General features: G+C 39.3%; 1 protein-coding gene across 1 annotated transcript in view; it reads left to right on the top strand.

The window, feature by feature from the left end:
- The window catches only part of MOSMO (modulator of smoothened), a 60,543-nt gene that overhangs the window by 44,719 nt on the left and 2,171 nt on the right, over nt 1-13,653 (top strand). Inside the window, exon 2 of the mRNA XM_044233038.1 lies at nt 9,375-9,587. Coding sequence (XP_044088973.1) covers nt 9,375-9,587 — 213 coding nt within the window. The remainder of the gene's footprint in view (nt 1-9,374; nt 9,588-13,653) is intronic.

The raw sequence follows: 13,653 nt of genomic DNA, 5'->3' as shown, positions 1-13,653 counted from the left end.
ATGTAATTTTTTTTTTTTAAGATTTTATTTATTCTTCTGACAGAGTTCACAAGTAGGCAGAGGGGCAGGCAGGGAGAGGGGGGAAGCAGGTTCCCCGCCGAGCAGAGAACCCGATGCAGGGCTTGATCCCAGGACTTCCAGGATCACGACCTGAGCCGAAGGCAGAGACTTTAACCCACTGAGCCACCCAGGGGCCACCCAAAATGTGATTTTTTAAATCAGAATTATTTTACTTACGTAGATTAAGGAAGTACAATTTATTGAAGAAAAGATTTTGAATTATTTAGTGTTGAGATACCAAGTAGTTAGCAAAAGAAGTTATTTTGACAGACCTGGAAGTCATACAATGGAACCTTTGCTATACCCTCAGGAAAGTTATTTATTTATTGTGACTGACACTGTAAAGTTCTTTGTAAGAAGGTGATGGGGTGCACATTTTCTGTACAATACAAATAAATAAGACAACTATGAGTTTACTGTAATGTTTGAGAGTAGTCTTTAAATAACCAAAAAGTTCAAGATAGGAAACAGGGAATCTTTTTTTCTTGAGACTAAGAAATTGGGTTATTTCTTTAAGGAGGATGAGCTGGGAGTGGCGTATTCCTTGAACATTTACGAGAAGTGTGGGTGTGGGAGGAAGCTGTATTTTAGAGTGAATAAAACTCAGAGGAGTCACTCCTATGAACTGACAAAAATATCTTCTCCCACTTTGTATTGACCTCCTGTGAAGGATCCTCTTAGACTCACTCTCTCTGTGCTTACAAAGTTGTAATTAAGTCTGCTCTGATATAAATCTAAATGCTTCTGATGATATTTTTAGGAATGCTATTCTTTATTAAATGAATGGTGTTCAAGAAGTGAGCATCATGTGGTAGAAATAGTTGAGGGGTGGTTAATGAAAACCGGGGTTTTAGTTCTGGCACTACTAGTTACTTTGTATCCTTGGACTTAGCACTTAACCTGTCTGGGCCTCCATGTTCTTCAAACCCTAGACTGGAGAGATTAGAATTGATGATCTCTGAGATCCTTTCTAGCTCTGAAATTCCTAATTTTAAGGCTCTTTTTGGCCAGGAATCTTGCATGATTGTGAGCCACTTTTGTCTGCTGCATTGCTTGTTTACTTCTTGATCATTGTCCACAGATGAACCTTTTAGTGATTGAAGGCTGTATGTAGAGTTATTAATGTTCAGCCCTTTTATTAAAATACTTTTGTAAACTTTTCTGCCCACAAAAACAGTTGGCCTACCAAATTTGTTTGATTTTGTTCCCTTTACCAGTTTCCTCTCCCTTAAACCAGCTTGCTTCTGCATGTAAAACATGGAAACCATTTAGTGAAATGAATGTTAAAATTGTTTTGGGTTTGTTCTGCCACATCACTCTGGGAAGAAACAATGAATATTCCAGTATGATCTGCTGGATTCTTCCACGGTGCTTTCTCATGATACTTGAGTTGAAATGGAATAGAAATTGTAGACACAGTAATTTAAATTCTATTTTAGTTCTCTACCTGATTTACCTTATTCTAATTGCTTTGGCATCCTCTAATTTATTTTAGATCCAGAGCATGTGCTTAAATTCATACATGATTGAAAGATTTCACAGTGTGTAAGTGCAGTTAGTACATTTTATTTAAATCTAATATGTAACACTCTATAAACACTTTAGAATTTTAAAATACAGAGTGAATGCACAGGGGCATCTGGGTGGCTCAGACGGTTAAGCATCCTACTCTTGATTTCAGCTCAGGTCATGATTTCAGGGTTGTGAGATTAAGCCCCACATCAGGCTCTGCACTGGGCATGGAGACTGCTTAAGATTTTCTCCCTCACCCTTTCCCCCTCCCTCTCTTAAATAAATAAAGTGAATGCATATATTTTTAATTAACATATAATGTGTTATTTGTTTCAGGGGTACAGGTCTGTGATTCATCAGTCTTCCACAATTCACAGCATTCACCATAGCTCCTACCCTCCCTGCACATCTTTTTTTTAAGATTTTATTTATTTGACAGATCACAAGCAGGCAGAGAGGCAGGCAGAGAGAGTGGGGGAAGCAGGCTCCCCACTGAGCAGAGAACCCAATGTGGGGGCTCAATCCCAGGACCCCGAGACCATGACCTGAGCTGAAGGCAGAGGCGCAAAGCACTGAGCCACCCACTTGCCCCCTGCACATTTCTTTAAAGGACAGAATTGTATGAATTTACCTATGCTCAGATAAGACAATGAAAAGTACAATAGTTCTCAGCCCCATTCCACCTTCTAGTCCTGTTCAACCAAAGTAATCCACTGTTAATCACGTGATAAATACTCTTCCATGTATTTTTCAAACATTGTACGGACAGCTTAAACATTGTGATGAGCTTATCTTTAATGACTTCATGCATTATATACTAAGGGCTTCAGTGATTAGGATTGTAATAGGATAGATTCTGGTACCTTATTGTACTTGTTGATAAGGCAGATTTTATTTTATTTTATTTTTTTAAAGATTTTATTTATTTATTTGTGAGAGAGAGAGAGCCAGCATGAGAAGGGGGAGGGTCAGTGGGGGAAGCAGGCTCCCTGCCGAGCAGGGAGCCCCATGCGGGGCTCAATTCTAGGACTCTCAAGACCAAGACCGTGACCTGAGCCAAAAGCAGTCACTTAACCAACTGAGCCACCCAGGGGCCCCTGATAAGGCAGATATTAAAATAGAAATTCACTGCTATCTTGTGCTTAATGTTTTTATAGGATTAGACAGAAGAACACGTTTATGGAGTAAGGGCCAATAGAATAAGCTACAATGAGAGGACAGTGTTGGTATGATTTCGTCAGTTTTAAAATGAGATATGACCTCCAAACTACAGTCCTACTTGCAAACAGCTGGTAACAGTTGTATTTTAAGAAGAGATACTGGGGCACCTGGGTGGCTCAGTGGGTTAAAGCCTCTGCCTTCGGCTCAGGTCATGATCCCAGGGTGCTGGGATCAAGCCCCACATCGGGCTCTCTGCTCAGCGAGGAGCCTGCTTCCTCCTCTCTCTCTGCCTGCCTCTCTGCCTACTTGTGATCTCTCTCTGTCCAATAAATAAATAAAAATCTTTAAAGAAGAGATACAACAGCCAGTGGGGTTTGAGGGAAAAGAAAATCAAACTAAAAAGATTATTGATTATTCTCTGTTTACTTGCTATCTAACAAAACATTTTGTAATTTCACTCTATTAGCAAAGCATTCTTAATCTCAATGTTCCCAGCTTTCTGTTCTTATAAAATACAGACTGTCCCCAGAGCTTTTATTTCAGCAAGTCTGAACTTACCTTATGCTTCATCTTCAACGTGAACCATAGACACTAAAGCAGTTGGGCAGGGGAGTGATGTCCTGAGTACTTTTTATGACTGGCGGTCATGGCAACCATCAGATGTCAACCTTTTATTTTGGAATATGAGTTGCATGAGTGTACTGTTGTGTTAAATTATTGTGTCTACTACTGCCCTGTGTATTTTTGAACTAAAAAAAAAATTTTTACTTCCCTGAAGACATGTAATAGTTATTTAGTTGCAGTAGCTTACAAATATTATCTCATCATTTATTTAATGCTCACAGAAACCTGCTGGAAGTTTAGGAAAATTATGGGACCTGCCCAGGTGTGTCAAAGCTATGATTCAGATTGTGACGCGTTGGGTTTAACCCCTGTGATGATGGACCACGGACTTCTGAAAACCCTCTCCTCCATAAATGCAATGAGAATACTGGTAAAATTGTCAGATCAACTTTTTCAAAACTTCAGAAATTAACTGAGGTTCACAGCAATCCAAGAAGCATTTGTTTAAGAAAATCACCTGAATCTTCGCAAGAGCAGCAAGCTTTGTGGAAGTTTAAGTTATGCTGATCACACATCACCTCTCCTCAGCTACACAGTAGCCTTGAGAGCCAGTAGCCTTGCAGCTTTGGTAGTCGTGGAAACCAGCAGCTCAGCAACCACTTGAAAGGCGAGAGGGTCTGGTGTTCCTTAAAGCCCCATCCTCAGAGAACTGCTACCATTTGATATGTCAGCTCACTGAAAATCTCCTCAGGCCTTACCTTTATTTGACCAGATTCAGAGCTTGCTTAGTCTCACTCCCAGAATATTTGTTCAAAACAATCAGCAGTAGTTGTTTAACATTGCAGGTACCTAGGTGGCTCAGATGGTTGAGCATCTGCCTTTGGCCTGGGTGGTGATCTCAGGGGCCTGGAATCCGCCCTCTTGTCAGGCTCCCTGCTCAGTGGGGAGTCTGCTTGTCCCTCTCCCTTTGTCCATCCCCCCACCTTCATGCGTTCTCTCTCTCTCTCAAATAAATAAATAAAAATTTTTAAAGATTACAGGTACTTAGCTGAGGTGGTATTATTTGACATTAACAAAAGACTAACTAAAAAACATAAAGGAAAAGGATGGCCAAAGGAGTCTTTGAAAAACTCCAACATATCCCTCGGAATCTGTAAGGCTCTACACATATTTAGGGCTTTTCACGTATCCAGGAAAGACCTATGAAGGTCTTAATTAATCTCTTCCCTCTAGCTAACCTTGAGGCTCTATGCAAGTAGGAAGAGCATACTAAGGCAGAGTTGTTAATTGCTTAATGCACCAGTGAAAATGTACTACAACAGACACAGAGAGAAAAGGCTGAGTGACACACCAATTCAAGGACTTAAAGAAATCTTATTCCAGGAGCACCTGAGTGGCTCAATCAGTTAAGCATCTGCCTTCAGCTCAGGTGATGATTCTGGAGTCCTGGGATCGAGTCCAGCATTGGGCTCCCTGCTCAGGGGGAGTCTGTTTCTCCCTTTCCCTCTGCCCCTGCCACCTTGTGCTCTGTCTGTCAAACATATGATTTTAAAAAATCTTAAAAAAAAGAAATCTCATTCTAGCCATTAGCTGACTACTAAGCTAATGGAACAGAGACACAGCAATGATCCAAACTCTACAGAACTATTCCAGGAAAGTCAGTAAGCAGTAACAACAATAAACCCTGGGGTTGGGAGGATTTGATTTCCATAGTTGTCACATTGTAATATTTTACATTTTTTAAGTCTTCAACTAAAAATCACAAAACACACAAACAGGGAGGTATGGCCTATACACAAGAAAAATAAAAGCAGTCAGTAGACACAGCCCCTGAGGAAGCCCAGATACTGGGGTTACTAGACAAAGAGTTTAAATGTACATGTACAAGTTTAGCTCTTGTAAGTGCATTCCAAAAAATAAAGGAAATCATGTATAAAGACCTAATGCAAGAAAACAATGTCTCATCACATAGAGAATATCTAATAAAAAGATGGAAATTATATAAAGAAAAAAAATTCCTGAGCAATAACTGAAATGAAAAGTTGGCAGAAGACTCAGCAAATTCAAAGACAAGTCAATTGAAATGATTCAATCTGAGAAGCAGAAAAATAATAATAAATGAATAGAGCAATTGAGAGACCAGTGGGGTGTGGGCAACAGGGTGGCTCAGTTGTTAAGTGTCTGCCTTCGGCTGAGAGACCAACGGGACATTACCAGGTCTTCCAGCAGATACATCATGGGAGTCCTAGGAGGAGAGAAGAGAAAGAAAGGAGTTGAAAGAATAACTGAAGAAATAAGGACTGAAATCTCTCCAAATTTGATGAAAAGTTTAAATTTGCACATTGAAGAATCTCAACAAATTCCAGGTAGGGTAGATTTTAAGCCACACATAGACAAATCATAGTAAAAAACCAAAGACATAAAATCATGAAAAACAGCAGGAAAAAAGTGTATTTCCCTATCCACAAGATCCTCAATGCTGCTGACACCTGACTTCTCAGAAACCCTGTGATCCCACTGCCCTCTGTGGCCGGGTAGGCAAGCACTTACTAGATGCAGTTAGCTCTGACAGACTCTGTTGGGTTTGTGTGTCTGCTTTATAGCCCTTGTGTTTCCGATTTTCTGTGGCACAGCTTTTACTTGTAGTGATGACATGCTTTATAATCATCCTCATTGTGGCAACAGACATGCTCAGACTGGTTCAGTTAAATCTTTTCAGCAGTGTCTAGATCTATAGATGATGAGAGTCAGAAGCCTCTTTGGTGAAGATACCCACTCAACAGGCTAAGACTCATTATGACTTCCTTTTGTGTGTAATGATATACAGGTGAGCTACTGAGCTACTGTGAGATGCTGTAGTTCCTAGTCTGGTTTCCTTTTTCCTATTGTGTGCAAGTCTTTTATTTGGCTGGATTGGTTACCTAGGAAACAGCTGCAGGGTGAAGATGGATTGGCTGTTTGAGAAATGGAATTACAGGCCCCTTACAGAAGCAAAAGACCTGTTGGGTAAAACAAAACAAAAATCAGTGAATGAGCTTGTGCCTAAATTATTAATTAGTGCGCTTTAGGAAATCACCCCAAGACAAGGTCTGTAGAAGAAACTATTTAATGCTATGTGATTTCAAATACAGCTCGTTTAAATTCTTTTTTTTTTTAAAGATTTTATTTATTTATTTGAGAGAGAGAGCACGAGCGAGGAGAAGGTCAGAGAGCGAAGCAGACTCCCCATGGAGCTGGGAGCCTGATGCGGGACTCGATCCCGGGACTCCAGGATCATGACCTGAGCCGAAGGCAGTCGTCCAACCAACTGAGCCACCCAGGCGTCCCGAGCTCGTTTAAATTCTTTTAAGTTCACCAATTGCTTATTAATTCTTGCTTCGTGCCCACTGCTGCAGCCCATTCTGGGGGTTACCAGTCAAGTAGAGGGGTCAGTTCCTTCCTTCAAAGCCCATTTTCTGTTTGAGATAAAAAGAAATTACCTTAAAATCAAGTACACGAGGGGCACCTGGGTGGCTCAGTGGGTTAAAGCCTCTGCCTTCGGCTCGGGTCATGATCCCAGGATCATCGGGCTCTCTGCTTGGCAGGGAGCCTGCTTCCCTCCCCTCTCTCTGCCTGCCTCTCTGCCTACTTGTGATCTCTGTCTGTCAATAAGTAAATAAAATCTTTAAAAAAAAAAAATCAAGTACACAATTGTGTGATATGTCCAGAGAATTTGGAGGATGTAAAAGATCTTGGAAAGTCAACATAAGCAATGGATTTGAATCTACAAGCGGGACATAATTCTTTGAGGTAAAAGTTGAGATTTAAAGACCTGGTGTGAGTTTGGGTACTAACAGTACCAGAATTGACAAGATGTAATAGTAGCAGCACAGGTACATTTGCAGATCTCTTTCCCCAGACAGCTTATGGAAAATATGAGACTGTGCTAGAAAAGAAACTATGTTGACTTAGAGTCTTACTCATGAAAAAGAACTTTAGCAACAATGTTGAGTCTTTGTACTAGACTGTATAATTTATTTAGGGAAAATCTATTTTCACTGTAAGTGTGACAGAGTATTAGTTTTTGGAATCTCTAACCACTATAACAGTGCTGGACACAAAGACATTCAATAATTCACAATTTTGTGAATTGCTTTTCTTATATACAGCATATCTTATGACTATCAGCTAGCTTAAGCCTTCTTTTCTTCCAGAACGTAGCTGCAGAGTGTTTGATCTCAATTTGTGGTAATAAGGACTTCTGTAAATACAGGAACATAATTCTTTTAAAACCGAACATCTGTCAGCTTATTTCCATTTGCTTTGTGGAAGGGATAGCTCTAATTTTCATTTTCTTACTTGTTCTGTTTGTATTCACCTGGTGTGGTATGCCAGTCAGGAGGGGAAGCAGGAACAATCCCACTCAGATCTACAGGCACAGGAGGTTATGTTAAATTTGAGCCCTGACGCTCTTTGTCATGTCCATAAACGGAAAGTAAGAAGTAACCTAAGATGGGGTGCCTGGATGACTCAGTGGGTTAAGCCTCTGCCTTTGGCTAAGGTCATGATCGCAGAGCGAATGTTTTTGTTGTTGGTATTGTCATTATTTTTGTTCAAATTGAGAAAATAAGACAACAAAAAAAAAAGAAGTTGCAGAAATCTGTTATGCTTTAAATGGTTCCAGAAATTTCTTGTGTTTTAAGCAACATTTTCCCATTTGCACTTGCTTTTAAAGGGAGAAAGAAACAATTTTCACTCAAAAGTAACATTTTAATTGTTCTTAATGGGAAGAGAATAAAACAAATATTTTCCCCTTATCTGGTTTTCTGTAAATTAATTTATCCCACGTTTGATAGAGGAGTTCCTTGGATTTGATACAAGAATATGTTTATGTAAAAAAAGCACCTAATGGCCTCTGCCTTCGGCTCAGGTCATGATCCCAGGGTCTTGGGATCGAGTCCCACATCGGGCTGTCTGCTCCGCAGGGACTCTGCTTCCTCCTCTCTCTCTCTGCCTTCCTCTCTGCCTACTTGTGATTTCTGTCAAATAAATAAATTAAATCTTAAAAAAAAATAGGCACCTAATGTTTTACCAAAATTGCCATCATGTTATGTAAATGGGAGAAGGGGCATTTGAAAAATTATCACTAATGACTTTATGCTTTTCTGCTGAAGCATACTAGTAATGGTTTGGCAATCTGAACACTTGTGCATTGCACAGGAGTTGTTGAACTTACCACAGGGAGGAACCTACTAGTTTTCCCAACATTTTCTTGAATTTAATTGAAAAGTATTTCTATTGTAATATTCTTAGACCTTTCTTTTTCTTTTTTTAGATTTTATTTATATGTATTTGTTTATTTATTTATTTTAGAACAAGAGCTAGCCAGGGGAGGTCCAGAGGGAGAGGGAGAGAGAATCTCAAGCAGACTCTGTGCTGAATACAGAGCCCAGTGTGGGGCTTAGTCCCAGGACCCTGAGATCATGACCTGAGCCAAAACCAAGAGTTGGATGCTTAACCAACCAACCCCCTCTAGGCACCCCTGTTCTTGGGCCTTTTAACTTTAATAAAATATATTGGCTCTAATATTTAATCCATTATTTAATTGTACCTATATATTATGAGTAGACGTATTTCAAGTTTGTCTACAGTTTCCTGAAAGGTGTTTTCCTCCTCATCCAAAATCAGATAATATACAGTGAGTCTTGGATCTGTGAATAGAAGAGTTCCAGTTCTTTTGGCTAGTGTGTAAGCTCAGCAAGACCAGGAGCTCCATCTGTCTTGTTCACTGTTGTTTCCCTGGAGCCCAGAACACTCACTGCCTCATACAAAGTACTCTGAAACGTATTTGTTTAATGAATGACTGAAAGAACTGTGTTTTGTGGGTTTTGTGAGGTGTTTTTTGTTTTTTTTTTTCAAGTTCACTTTGTATGTTAAGTATAACTACAATGGAATGCTGAATAGTGAGACTCAGTGGAATTAAATGCCTGCGTGACCTACACAGAAATAAGATTTAAGGACTAAAGGAGTGTTGGTGGGGGATACTTCTCAGAAATGCCAAACCCATTAAAATACTCCCACCTTCTGCATCTCCCCAGGAGCACTCACTGTGGGCCTCGTGCGACAGTGTCAAACAATCCATGGACGAGACCGGACGTGCATCCCACCTCGGCTTCCCCCAGAGTGGGTCACCACACTGTTTTTTATCATCATGGGAATCATTTCATTGACTGTCACATGTGGTTTGCTGGTGGCTTCCCACTGGCGGAGAGAAGCTACAAAATATGCTCGATGGATAGCATTCACTGGAAGTAAGTAATCTGTGCTTACTAAATTACTAGAAGGCATGTACCCTGGTATTTAATGAAGATACCAAGAATCAGTCATAAGGACTCCATAATCATCAAAGAGCACCACTTGCTGTGGCCGTCATGTAGACTCTACACAGTCCCATCAGTTCTTCAGAATTCTCACCACAAGATCAAGACATCCACAACATTAATTGCTCTGTATGAAATGCTATATTAATGAATTTTGGTTTTGCTCACATTGTGACATAAGTGTTCCAGGTCTGGGCTCAGAGCTATCACTAGCCTGAGTCTTTTACTCTTCTTGAAGGTATTGGTATCCTCTACCAAATAAAAGTAAATCTAGAACAAAATGTACAGAAATATAAATTAGATTAAGGTGGTGGTTTGTTTTTTAATATTAATTTTGAGTTTCTACTGTGAGTTGTGCGACCATTGGAAAAACCAACACATTTGGTTAATAATTATTTATCAACATTTCATACTCCATTAAGCTCTGCCCCAGGGTATGATATATATTATACATTCTTTTGTACTCTACAAAATTGGTTTAATTTGCCAGCACATCAGGGGCTTTTCCCAAGTTAAAAGCAGCAAAAAATGCACAAAGGAAAGATTATTTCTGTAATTTTGCTTTCTTGCTTCTTTCTAAAGCAATTTTGCCCACCCATCCCCCCCACCCAGGGGATATTTGTCAATGTCTAGAAACATTTTTGATGGTCACAGCTAAGGGGGTCTTACTGGCATCTTGAGTAGAGGCCAGGGATAAAGACAAAACCTCCCACAAATGCAAAGGACAGCTCCCCACAACAAAGACTTATGAGGCCCAAAGTGGCAATAGGCCCTGTTGAAAAACTCTGCTCTAAAAAATAGGATAACACTCCTTATGCCAAATACCATAGGATTTAACTTCTAATTCAATGCCTTATAATTATATCAGGTTTGTGTAAGTTTTAAAAAGTGAATAGTATAACATGGCTTACTTTCACTTGATATTTTCATTTAGAACTTGTATGGTAGGGGTAAGCCATAATCCCTTGGATCCTTATTAATGTTAAAGCTCAGTTTATTCTTAAAGACCTTAAGACAGAGATATTAGTTCATGAGTCTCAGTTTCTCCCTATCTCTCTATGAAACTCTTTTTAATGTATATGTTTCTGGCTCTGTTTTTTTTCTATCTGTACATCTCCCTTAATTTTAAAATTTAGATCAAGTTGACTTTGACTAAAAAAATCTTCTCCGTTCTTATTAAGAAATGTATAACAAGTTGATAACCTTGTTTGAGGTCAAACAGACCTCCTGAGATCGTTCTTTTCTGAATAGTAGGGTCCGCAGGCAGTTGTAGAGACAGTGCTGCTAAATTAATTGATGAGGAATTTTAAGGGACTCTTTACTCACAGATGACAATTACTTACTCAGATAGAATTCATTCTTTAAGGAATAAAATAAAGTCAAAGTGGCAGGATTTAGTTTCTGGATTTAGTTAACATTTGGGAAGGCATATGCTCTGAATACCAAAAATATAAAATGTAATTTAATAATAACACTACTCTAGTATGAGTCAAAGAAAGCATTAAAATGCTTATGTGAGCCTTTGGTTCTTGGAACCCAATAAACAGAAAGAACTATGGTTATCTTGTTTTTCAGTTCCTTTCAACAGATACATAAGTATATGTAGCTACTTCCAAATGTAACGTGTTTACGCTTTATTCTTTAGTTAAATAATATAAAAGTTCTAAGAATAATATGTGCATATAATACATAACTCAAAGCCTAAGAAAGGATTGCCACTGGAAAAGTAAGTCTCGTGTGGCTTCATCACCTTGCCATTTAGTACCTCTTTGCTGGAAGCAACCATTGTTACCAGTTTCTGGGATTTCCTACCAGAGGTGTCCTATGCATAGAAACATATATGTATATGTGTGAATGTTCTATGAATATATATTCTATTTATACTGTTCTGTACCTTGGTTTTTTAGCTGAGCAGTATACTCATAGCTAATGTCATCTAAGTAAGCATAGGGCTGCGTTCCTCTTCTCCGCTTCCTTAAATACATTGTTTTTGTTACCAGAGCTAGTCCACTAGGGTGGCAGTTCTGAGAGGCATCTTAGCTCCCCCTGATATTTCCATTCAGCCTTTGAAAATGTACTTTATTTCTATTGTTTATATATTTCCATTCCTCTTAAACTGTAGTTTTGGTAAAAATATCAGGGTAACATTTTCTAACAGGTTTACACAGTGGGGAACTCTCTCAGAGGAGAGCCACACGTGATGCAGCCAGCCTGTGGGGGCAAGGGTAACAAAGATGTGTCTTTTTCTTCAAGTCTGACCCTTATCCTTAACTCTGCCACTGTAATTTACATTGCCATCTCCCAGTAAACTCAGTATCTGAGTCTCACCATCAAGAAATCTCCGCCATGGAAGATAAGAAGTGATGTCTTTATAGTCTTATATAGGACCCAAAATTTGTCAAAAGTTGATAGATATTATCAGCATTAATAATATTTTAAGATCTAGGGAGCCTGGGTGGCTTAGTGGGTTAAGCCTCTGCCTTTGGCTCAGGTCATGGTCTCAGAGTCCTGGAATCGAGCCCCACATTGGACTCTCTGCTCAGCAGGGAGCCTGCTTCCCCCTGTCCCTCTGCCTGCCTCTCTGCCTACTTGTGATCTCTCTCTCTGTCAAATAAATAAATAAAATCTTAAAAAAAAAAAAATTTATGGGGCACCTGGGTAGCTCAGTGGGTTAAAGCCTCTGTCTTCGGCTTGGGTCATGATCTCGGGGTCCTGGGATCACGTCGGGCTCCTTGCTCAGCGGGGAGCCTGCTTCTCCCTCTCTCTCTCTGTCTTCCTCTGCCTACTTGTGATTTCTCTGTTAAATAAATAAATAAATTTTTTTAAAGAAATAATATTTTAAGATCTAAAGTAACCTCACAGGTCCCAAGAGCTTAAAAGAAAACTCATCCACTTATACTAAATCTTCCCAAAAGTATAGAGAACCTAACTCTTTGGATTAAAAACCAAAATTAGATCAAATAGAAGTTTACTGCTTCCTTATTATTTGATTAAACTTTTCATAACTAATTGGGAAAGTATTTAACTCTTGTAAAATATTAAACTCTACTTTTTTTTTTTTTTTAAGATTTTATTTATTTATTTGACAGACAGAGGTCACAAGTAGGCAAGAGAGGCAGGCAGGGAGAGAGAGGAGGAAGCAGGCTCTCCACGGAGCAGAGAGCCCAACGTGGGGCTTGATCCCAGGACCCTGGGATCATGACCTGAGCCGAAAGCAGAGGCTTTAACCCACTGAGCCACCCAGGCGCCCCTCTACTTTAAATATAATCATTAAATGATTACTCCATTATGAAGGATAGATTTTTATTTTAGAGCAGAAAGTAGAAAAAGATAGGAGTGAAGTTGGCACATTAACAGATAAACAATTGTAATATCTGCATATCTCTAAGCACTTCTAGATTATATGTGTTCCTTGAGATTATATGAGTCAACATTAACAAATTGTTTTTGTTTTTTTTTAAAGATTTTATTTTATTTATTTGAGAGAGATCACAAGCAGGCAGAGAGGCAGGCAGAGAGAGAGGAGGAAGCAGGCTCCCCGCTGAGCAGAGAGCCCGATGCGGGGCTCGATCCGAGGACTCGGAGTTCATGACCTGAGCCGAAGGCAGTGGGTTAACCCACTGAGCCACCCAGGCGCCCCAACAAATTGTTTTTAAAGCAATAACTTTATCCCATTGTTTTTCAGTTAGATTATGTATAGCTACTTGGATTACGGTTTCATTTTATTTACCAAACCATATTAAGGCATAAGAACTGTTAGAAATTGGTGATAAATAACACTGATAAGTGGGCATTGACAACACTAATAGTCTTGCTGGTGACGGTACAACAGAAAGGCCAAAATATCTAATAATTCATATATGAATTTTTCATTTGTTCCTTTGTAGGCACCTGAAAGAGTACAAATTCACTTATGTAACATTATTTGATGTGGTTGTTGGCCCAAAATGAAGTAGGCTGTCTGTATAATATAAGATAATCCATCTAGGTGGTGCAA

This window comes from Neovison vison, chromosome 14 (assembly GCF_020171115.1).
Source record: "Neovison vison isolate M4711 chromosome 14, ASM_NN_V1, whole genome shotgun sequence".
Lineage (NCBI taxonomy): Eukaryota > Metazoa > Chordata > Mammalia > Carnivora > Mustelidae > Neogale > Neogale vison.
Note: the sequence above shows the minus strand (reverse complement) of the source record. Positions and strands in the feature narration are given on the sequence as shown.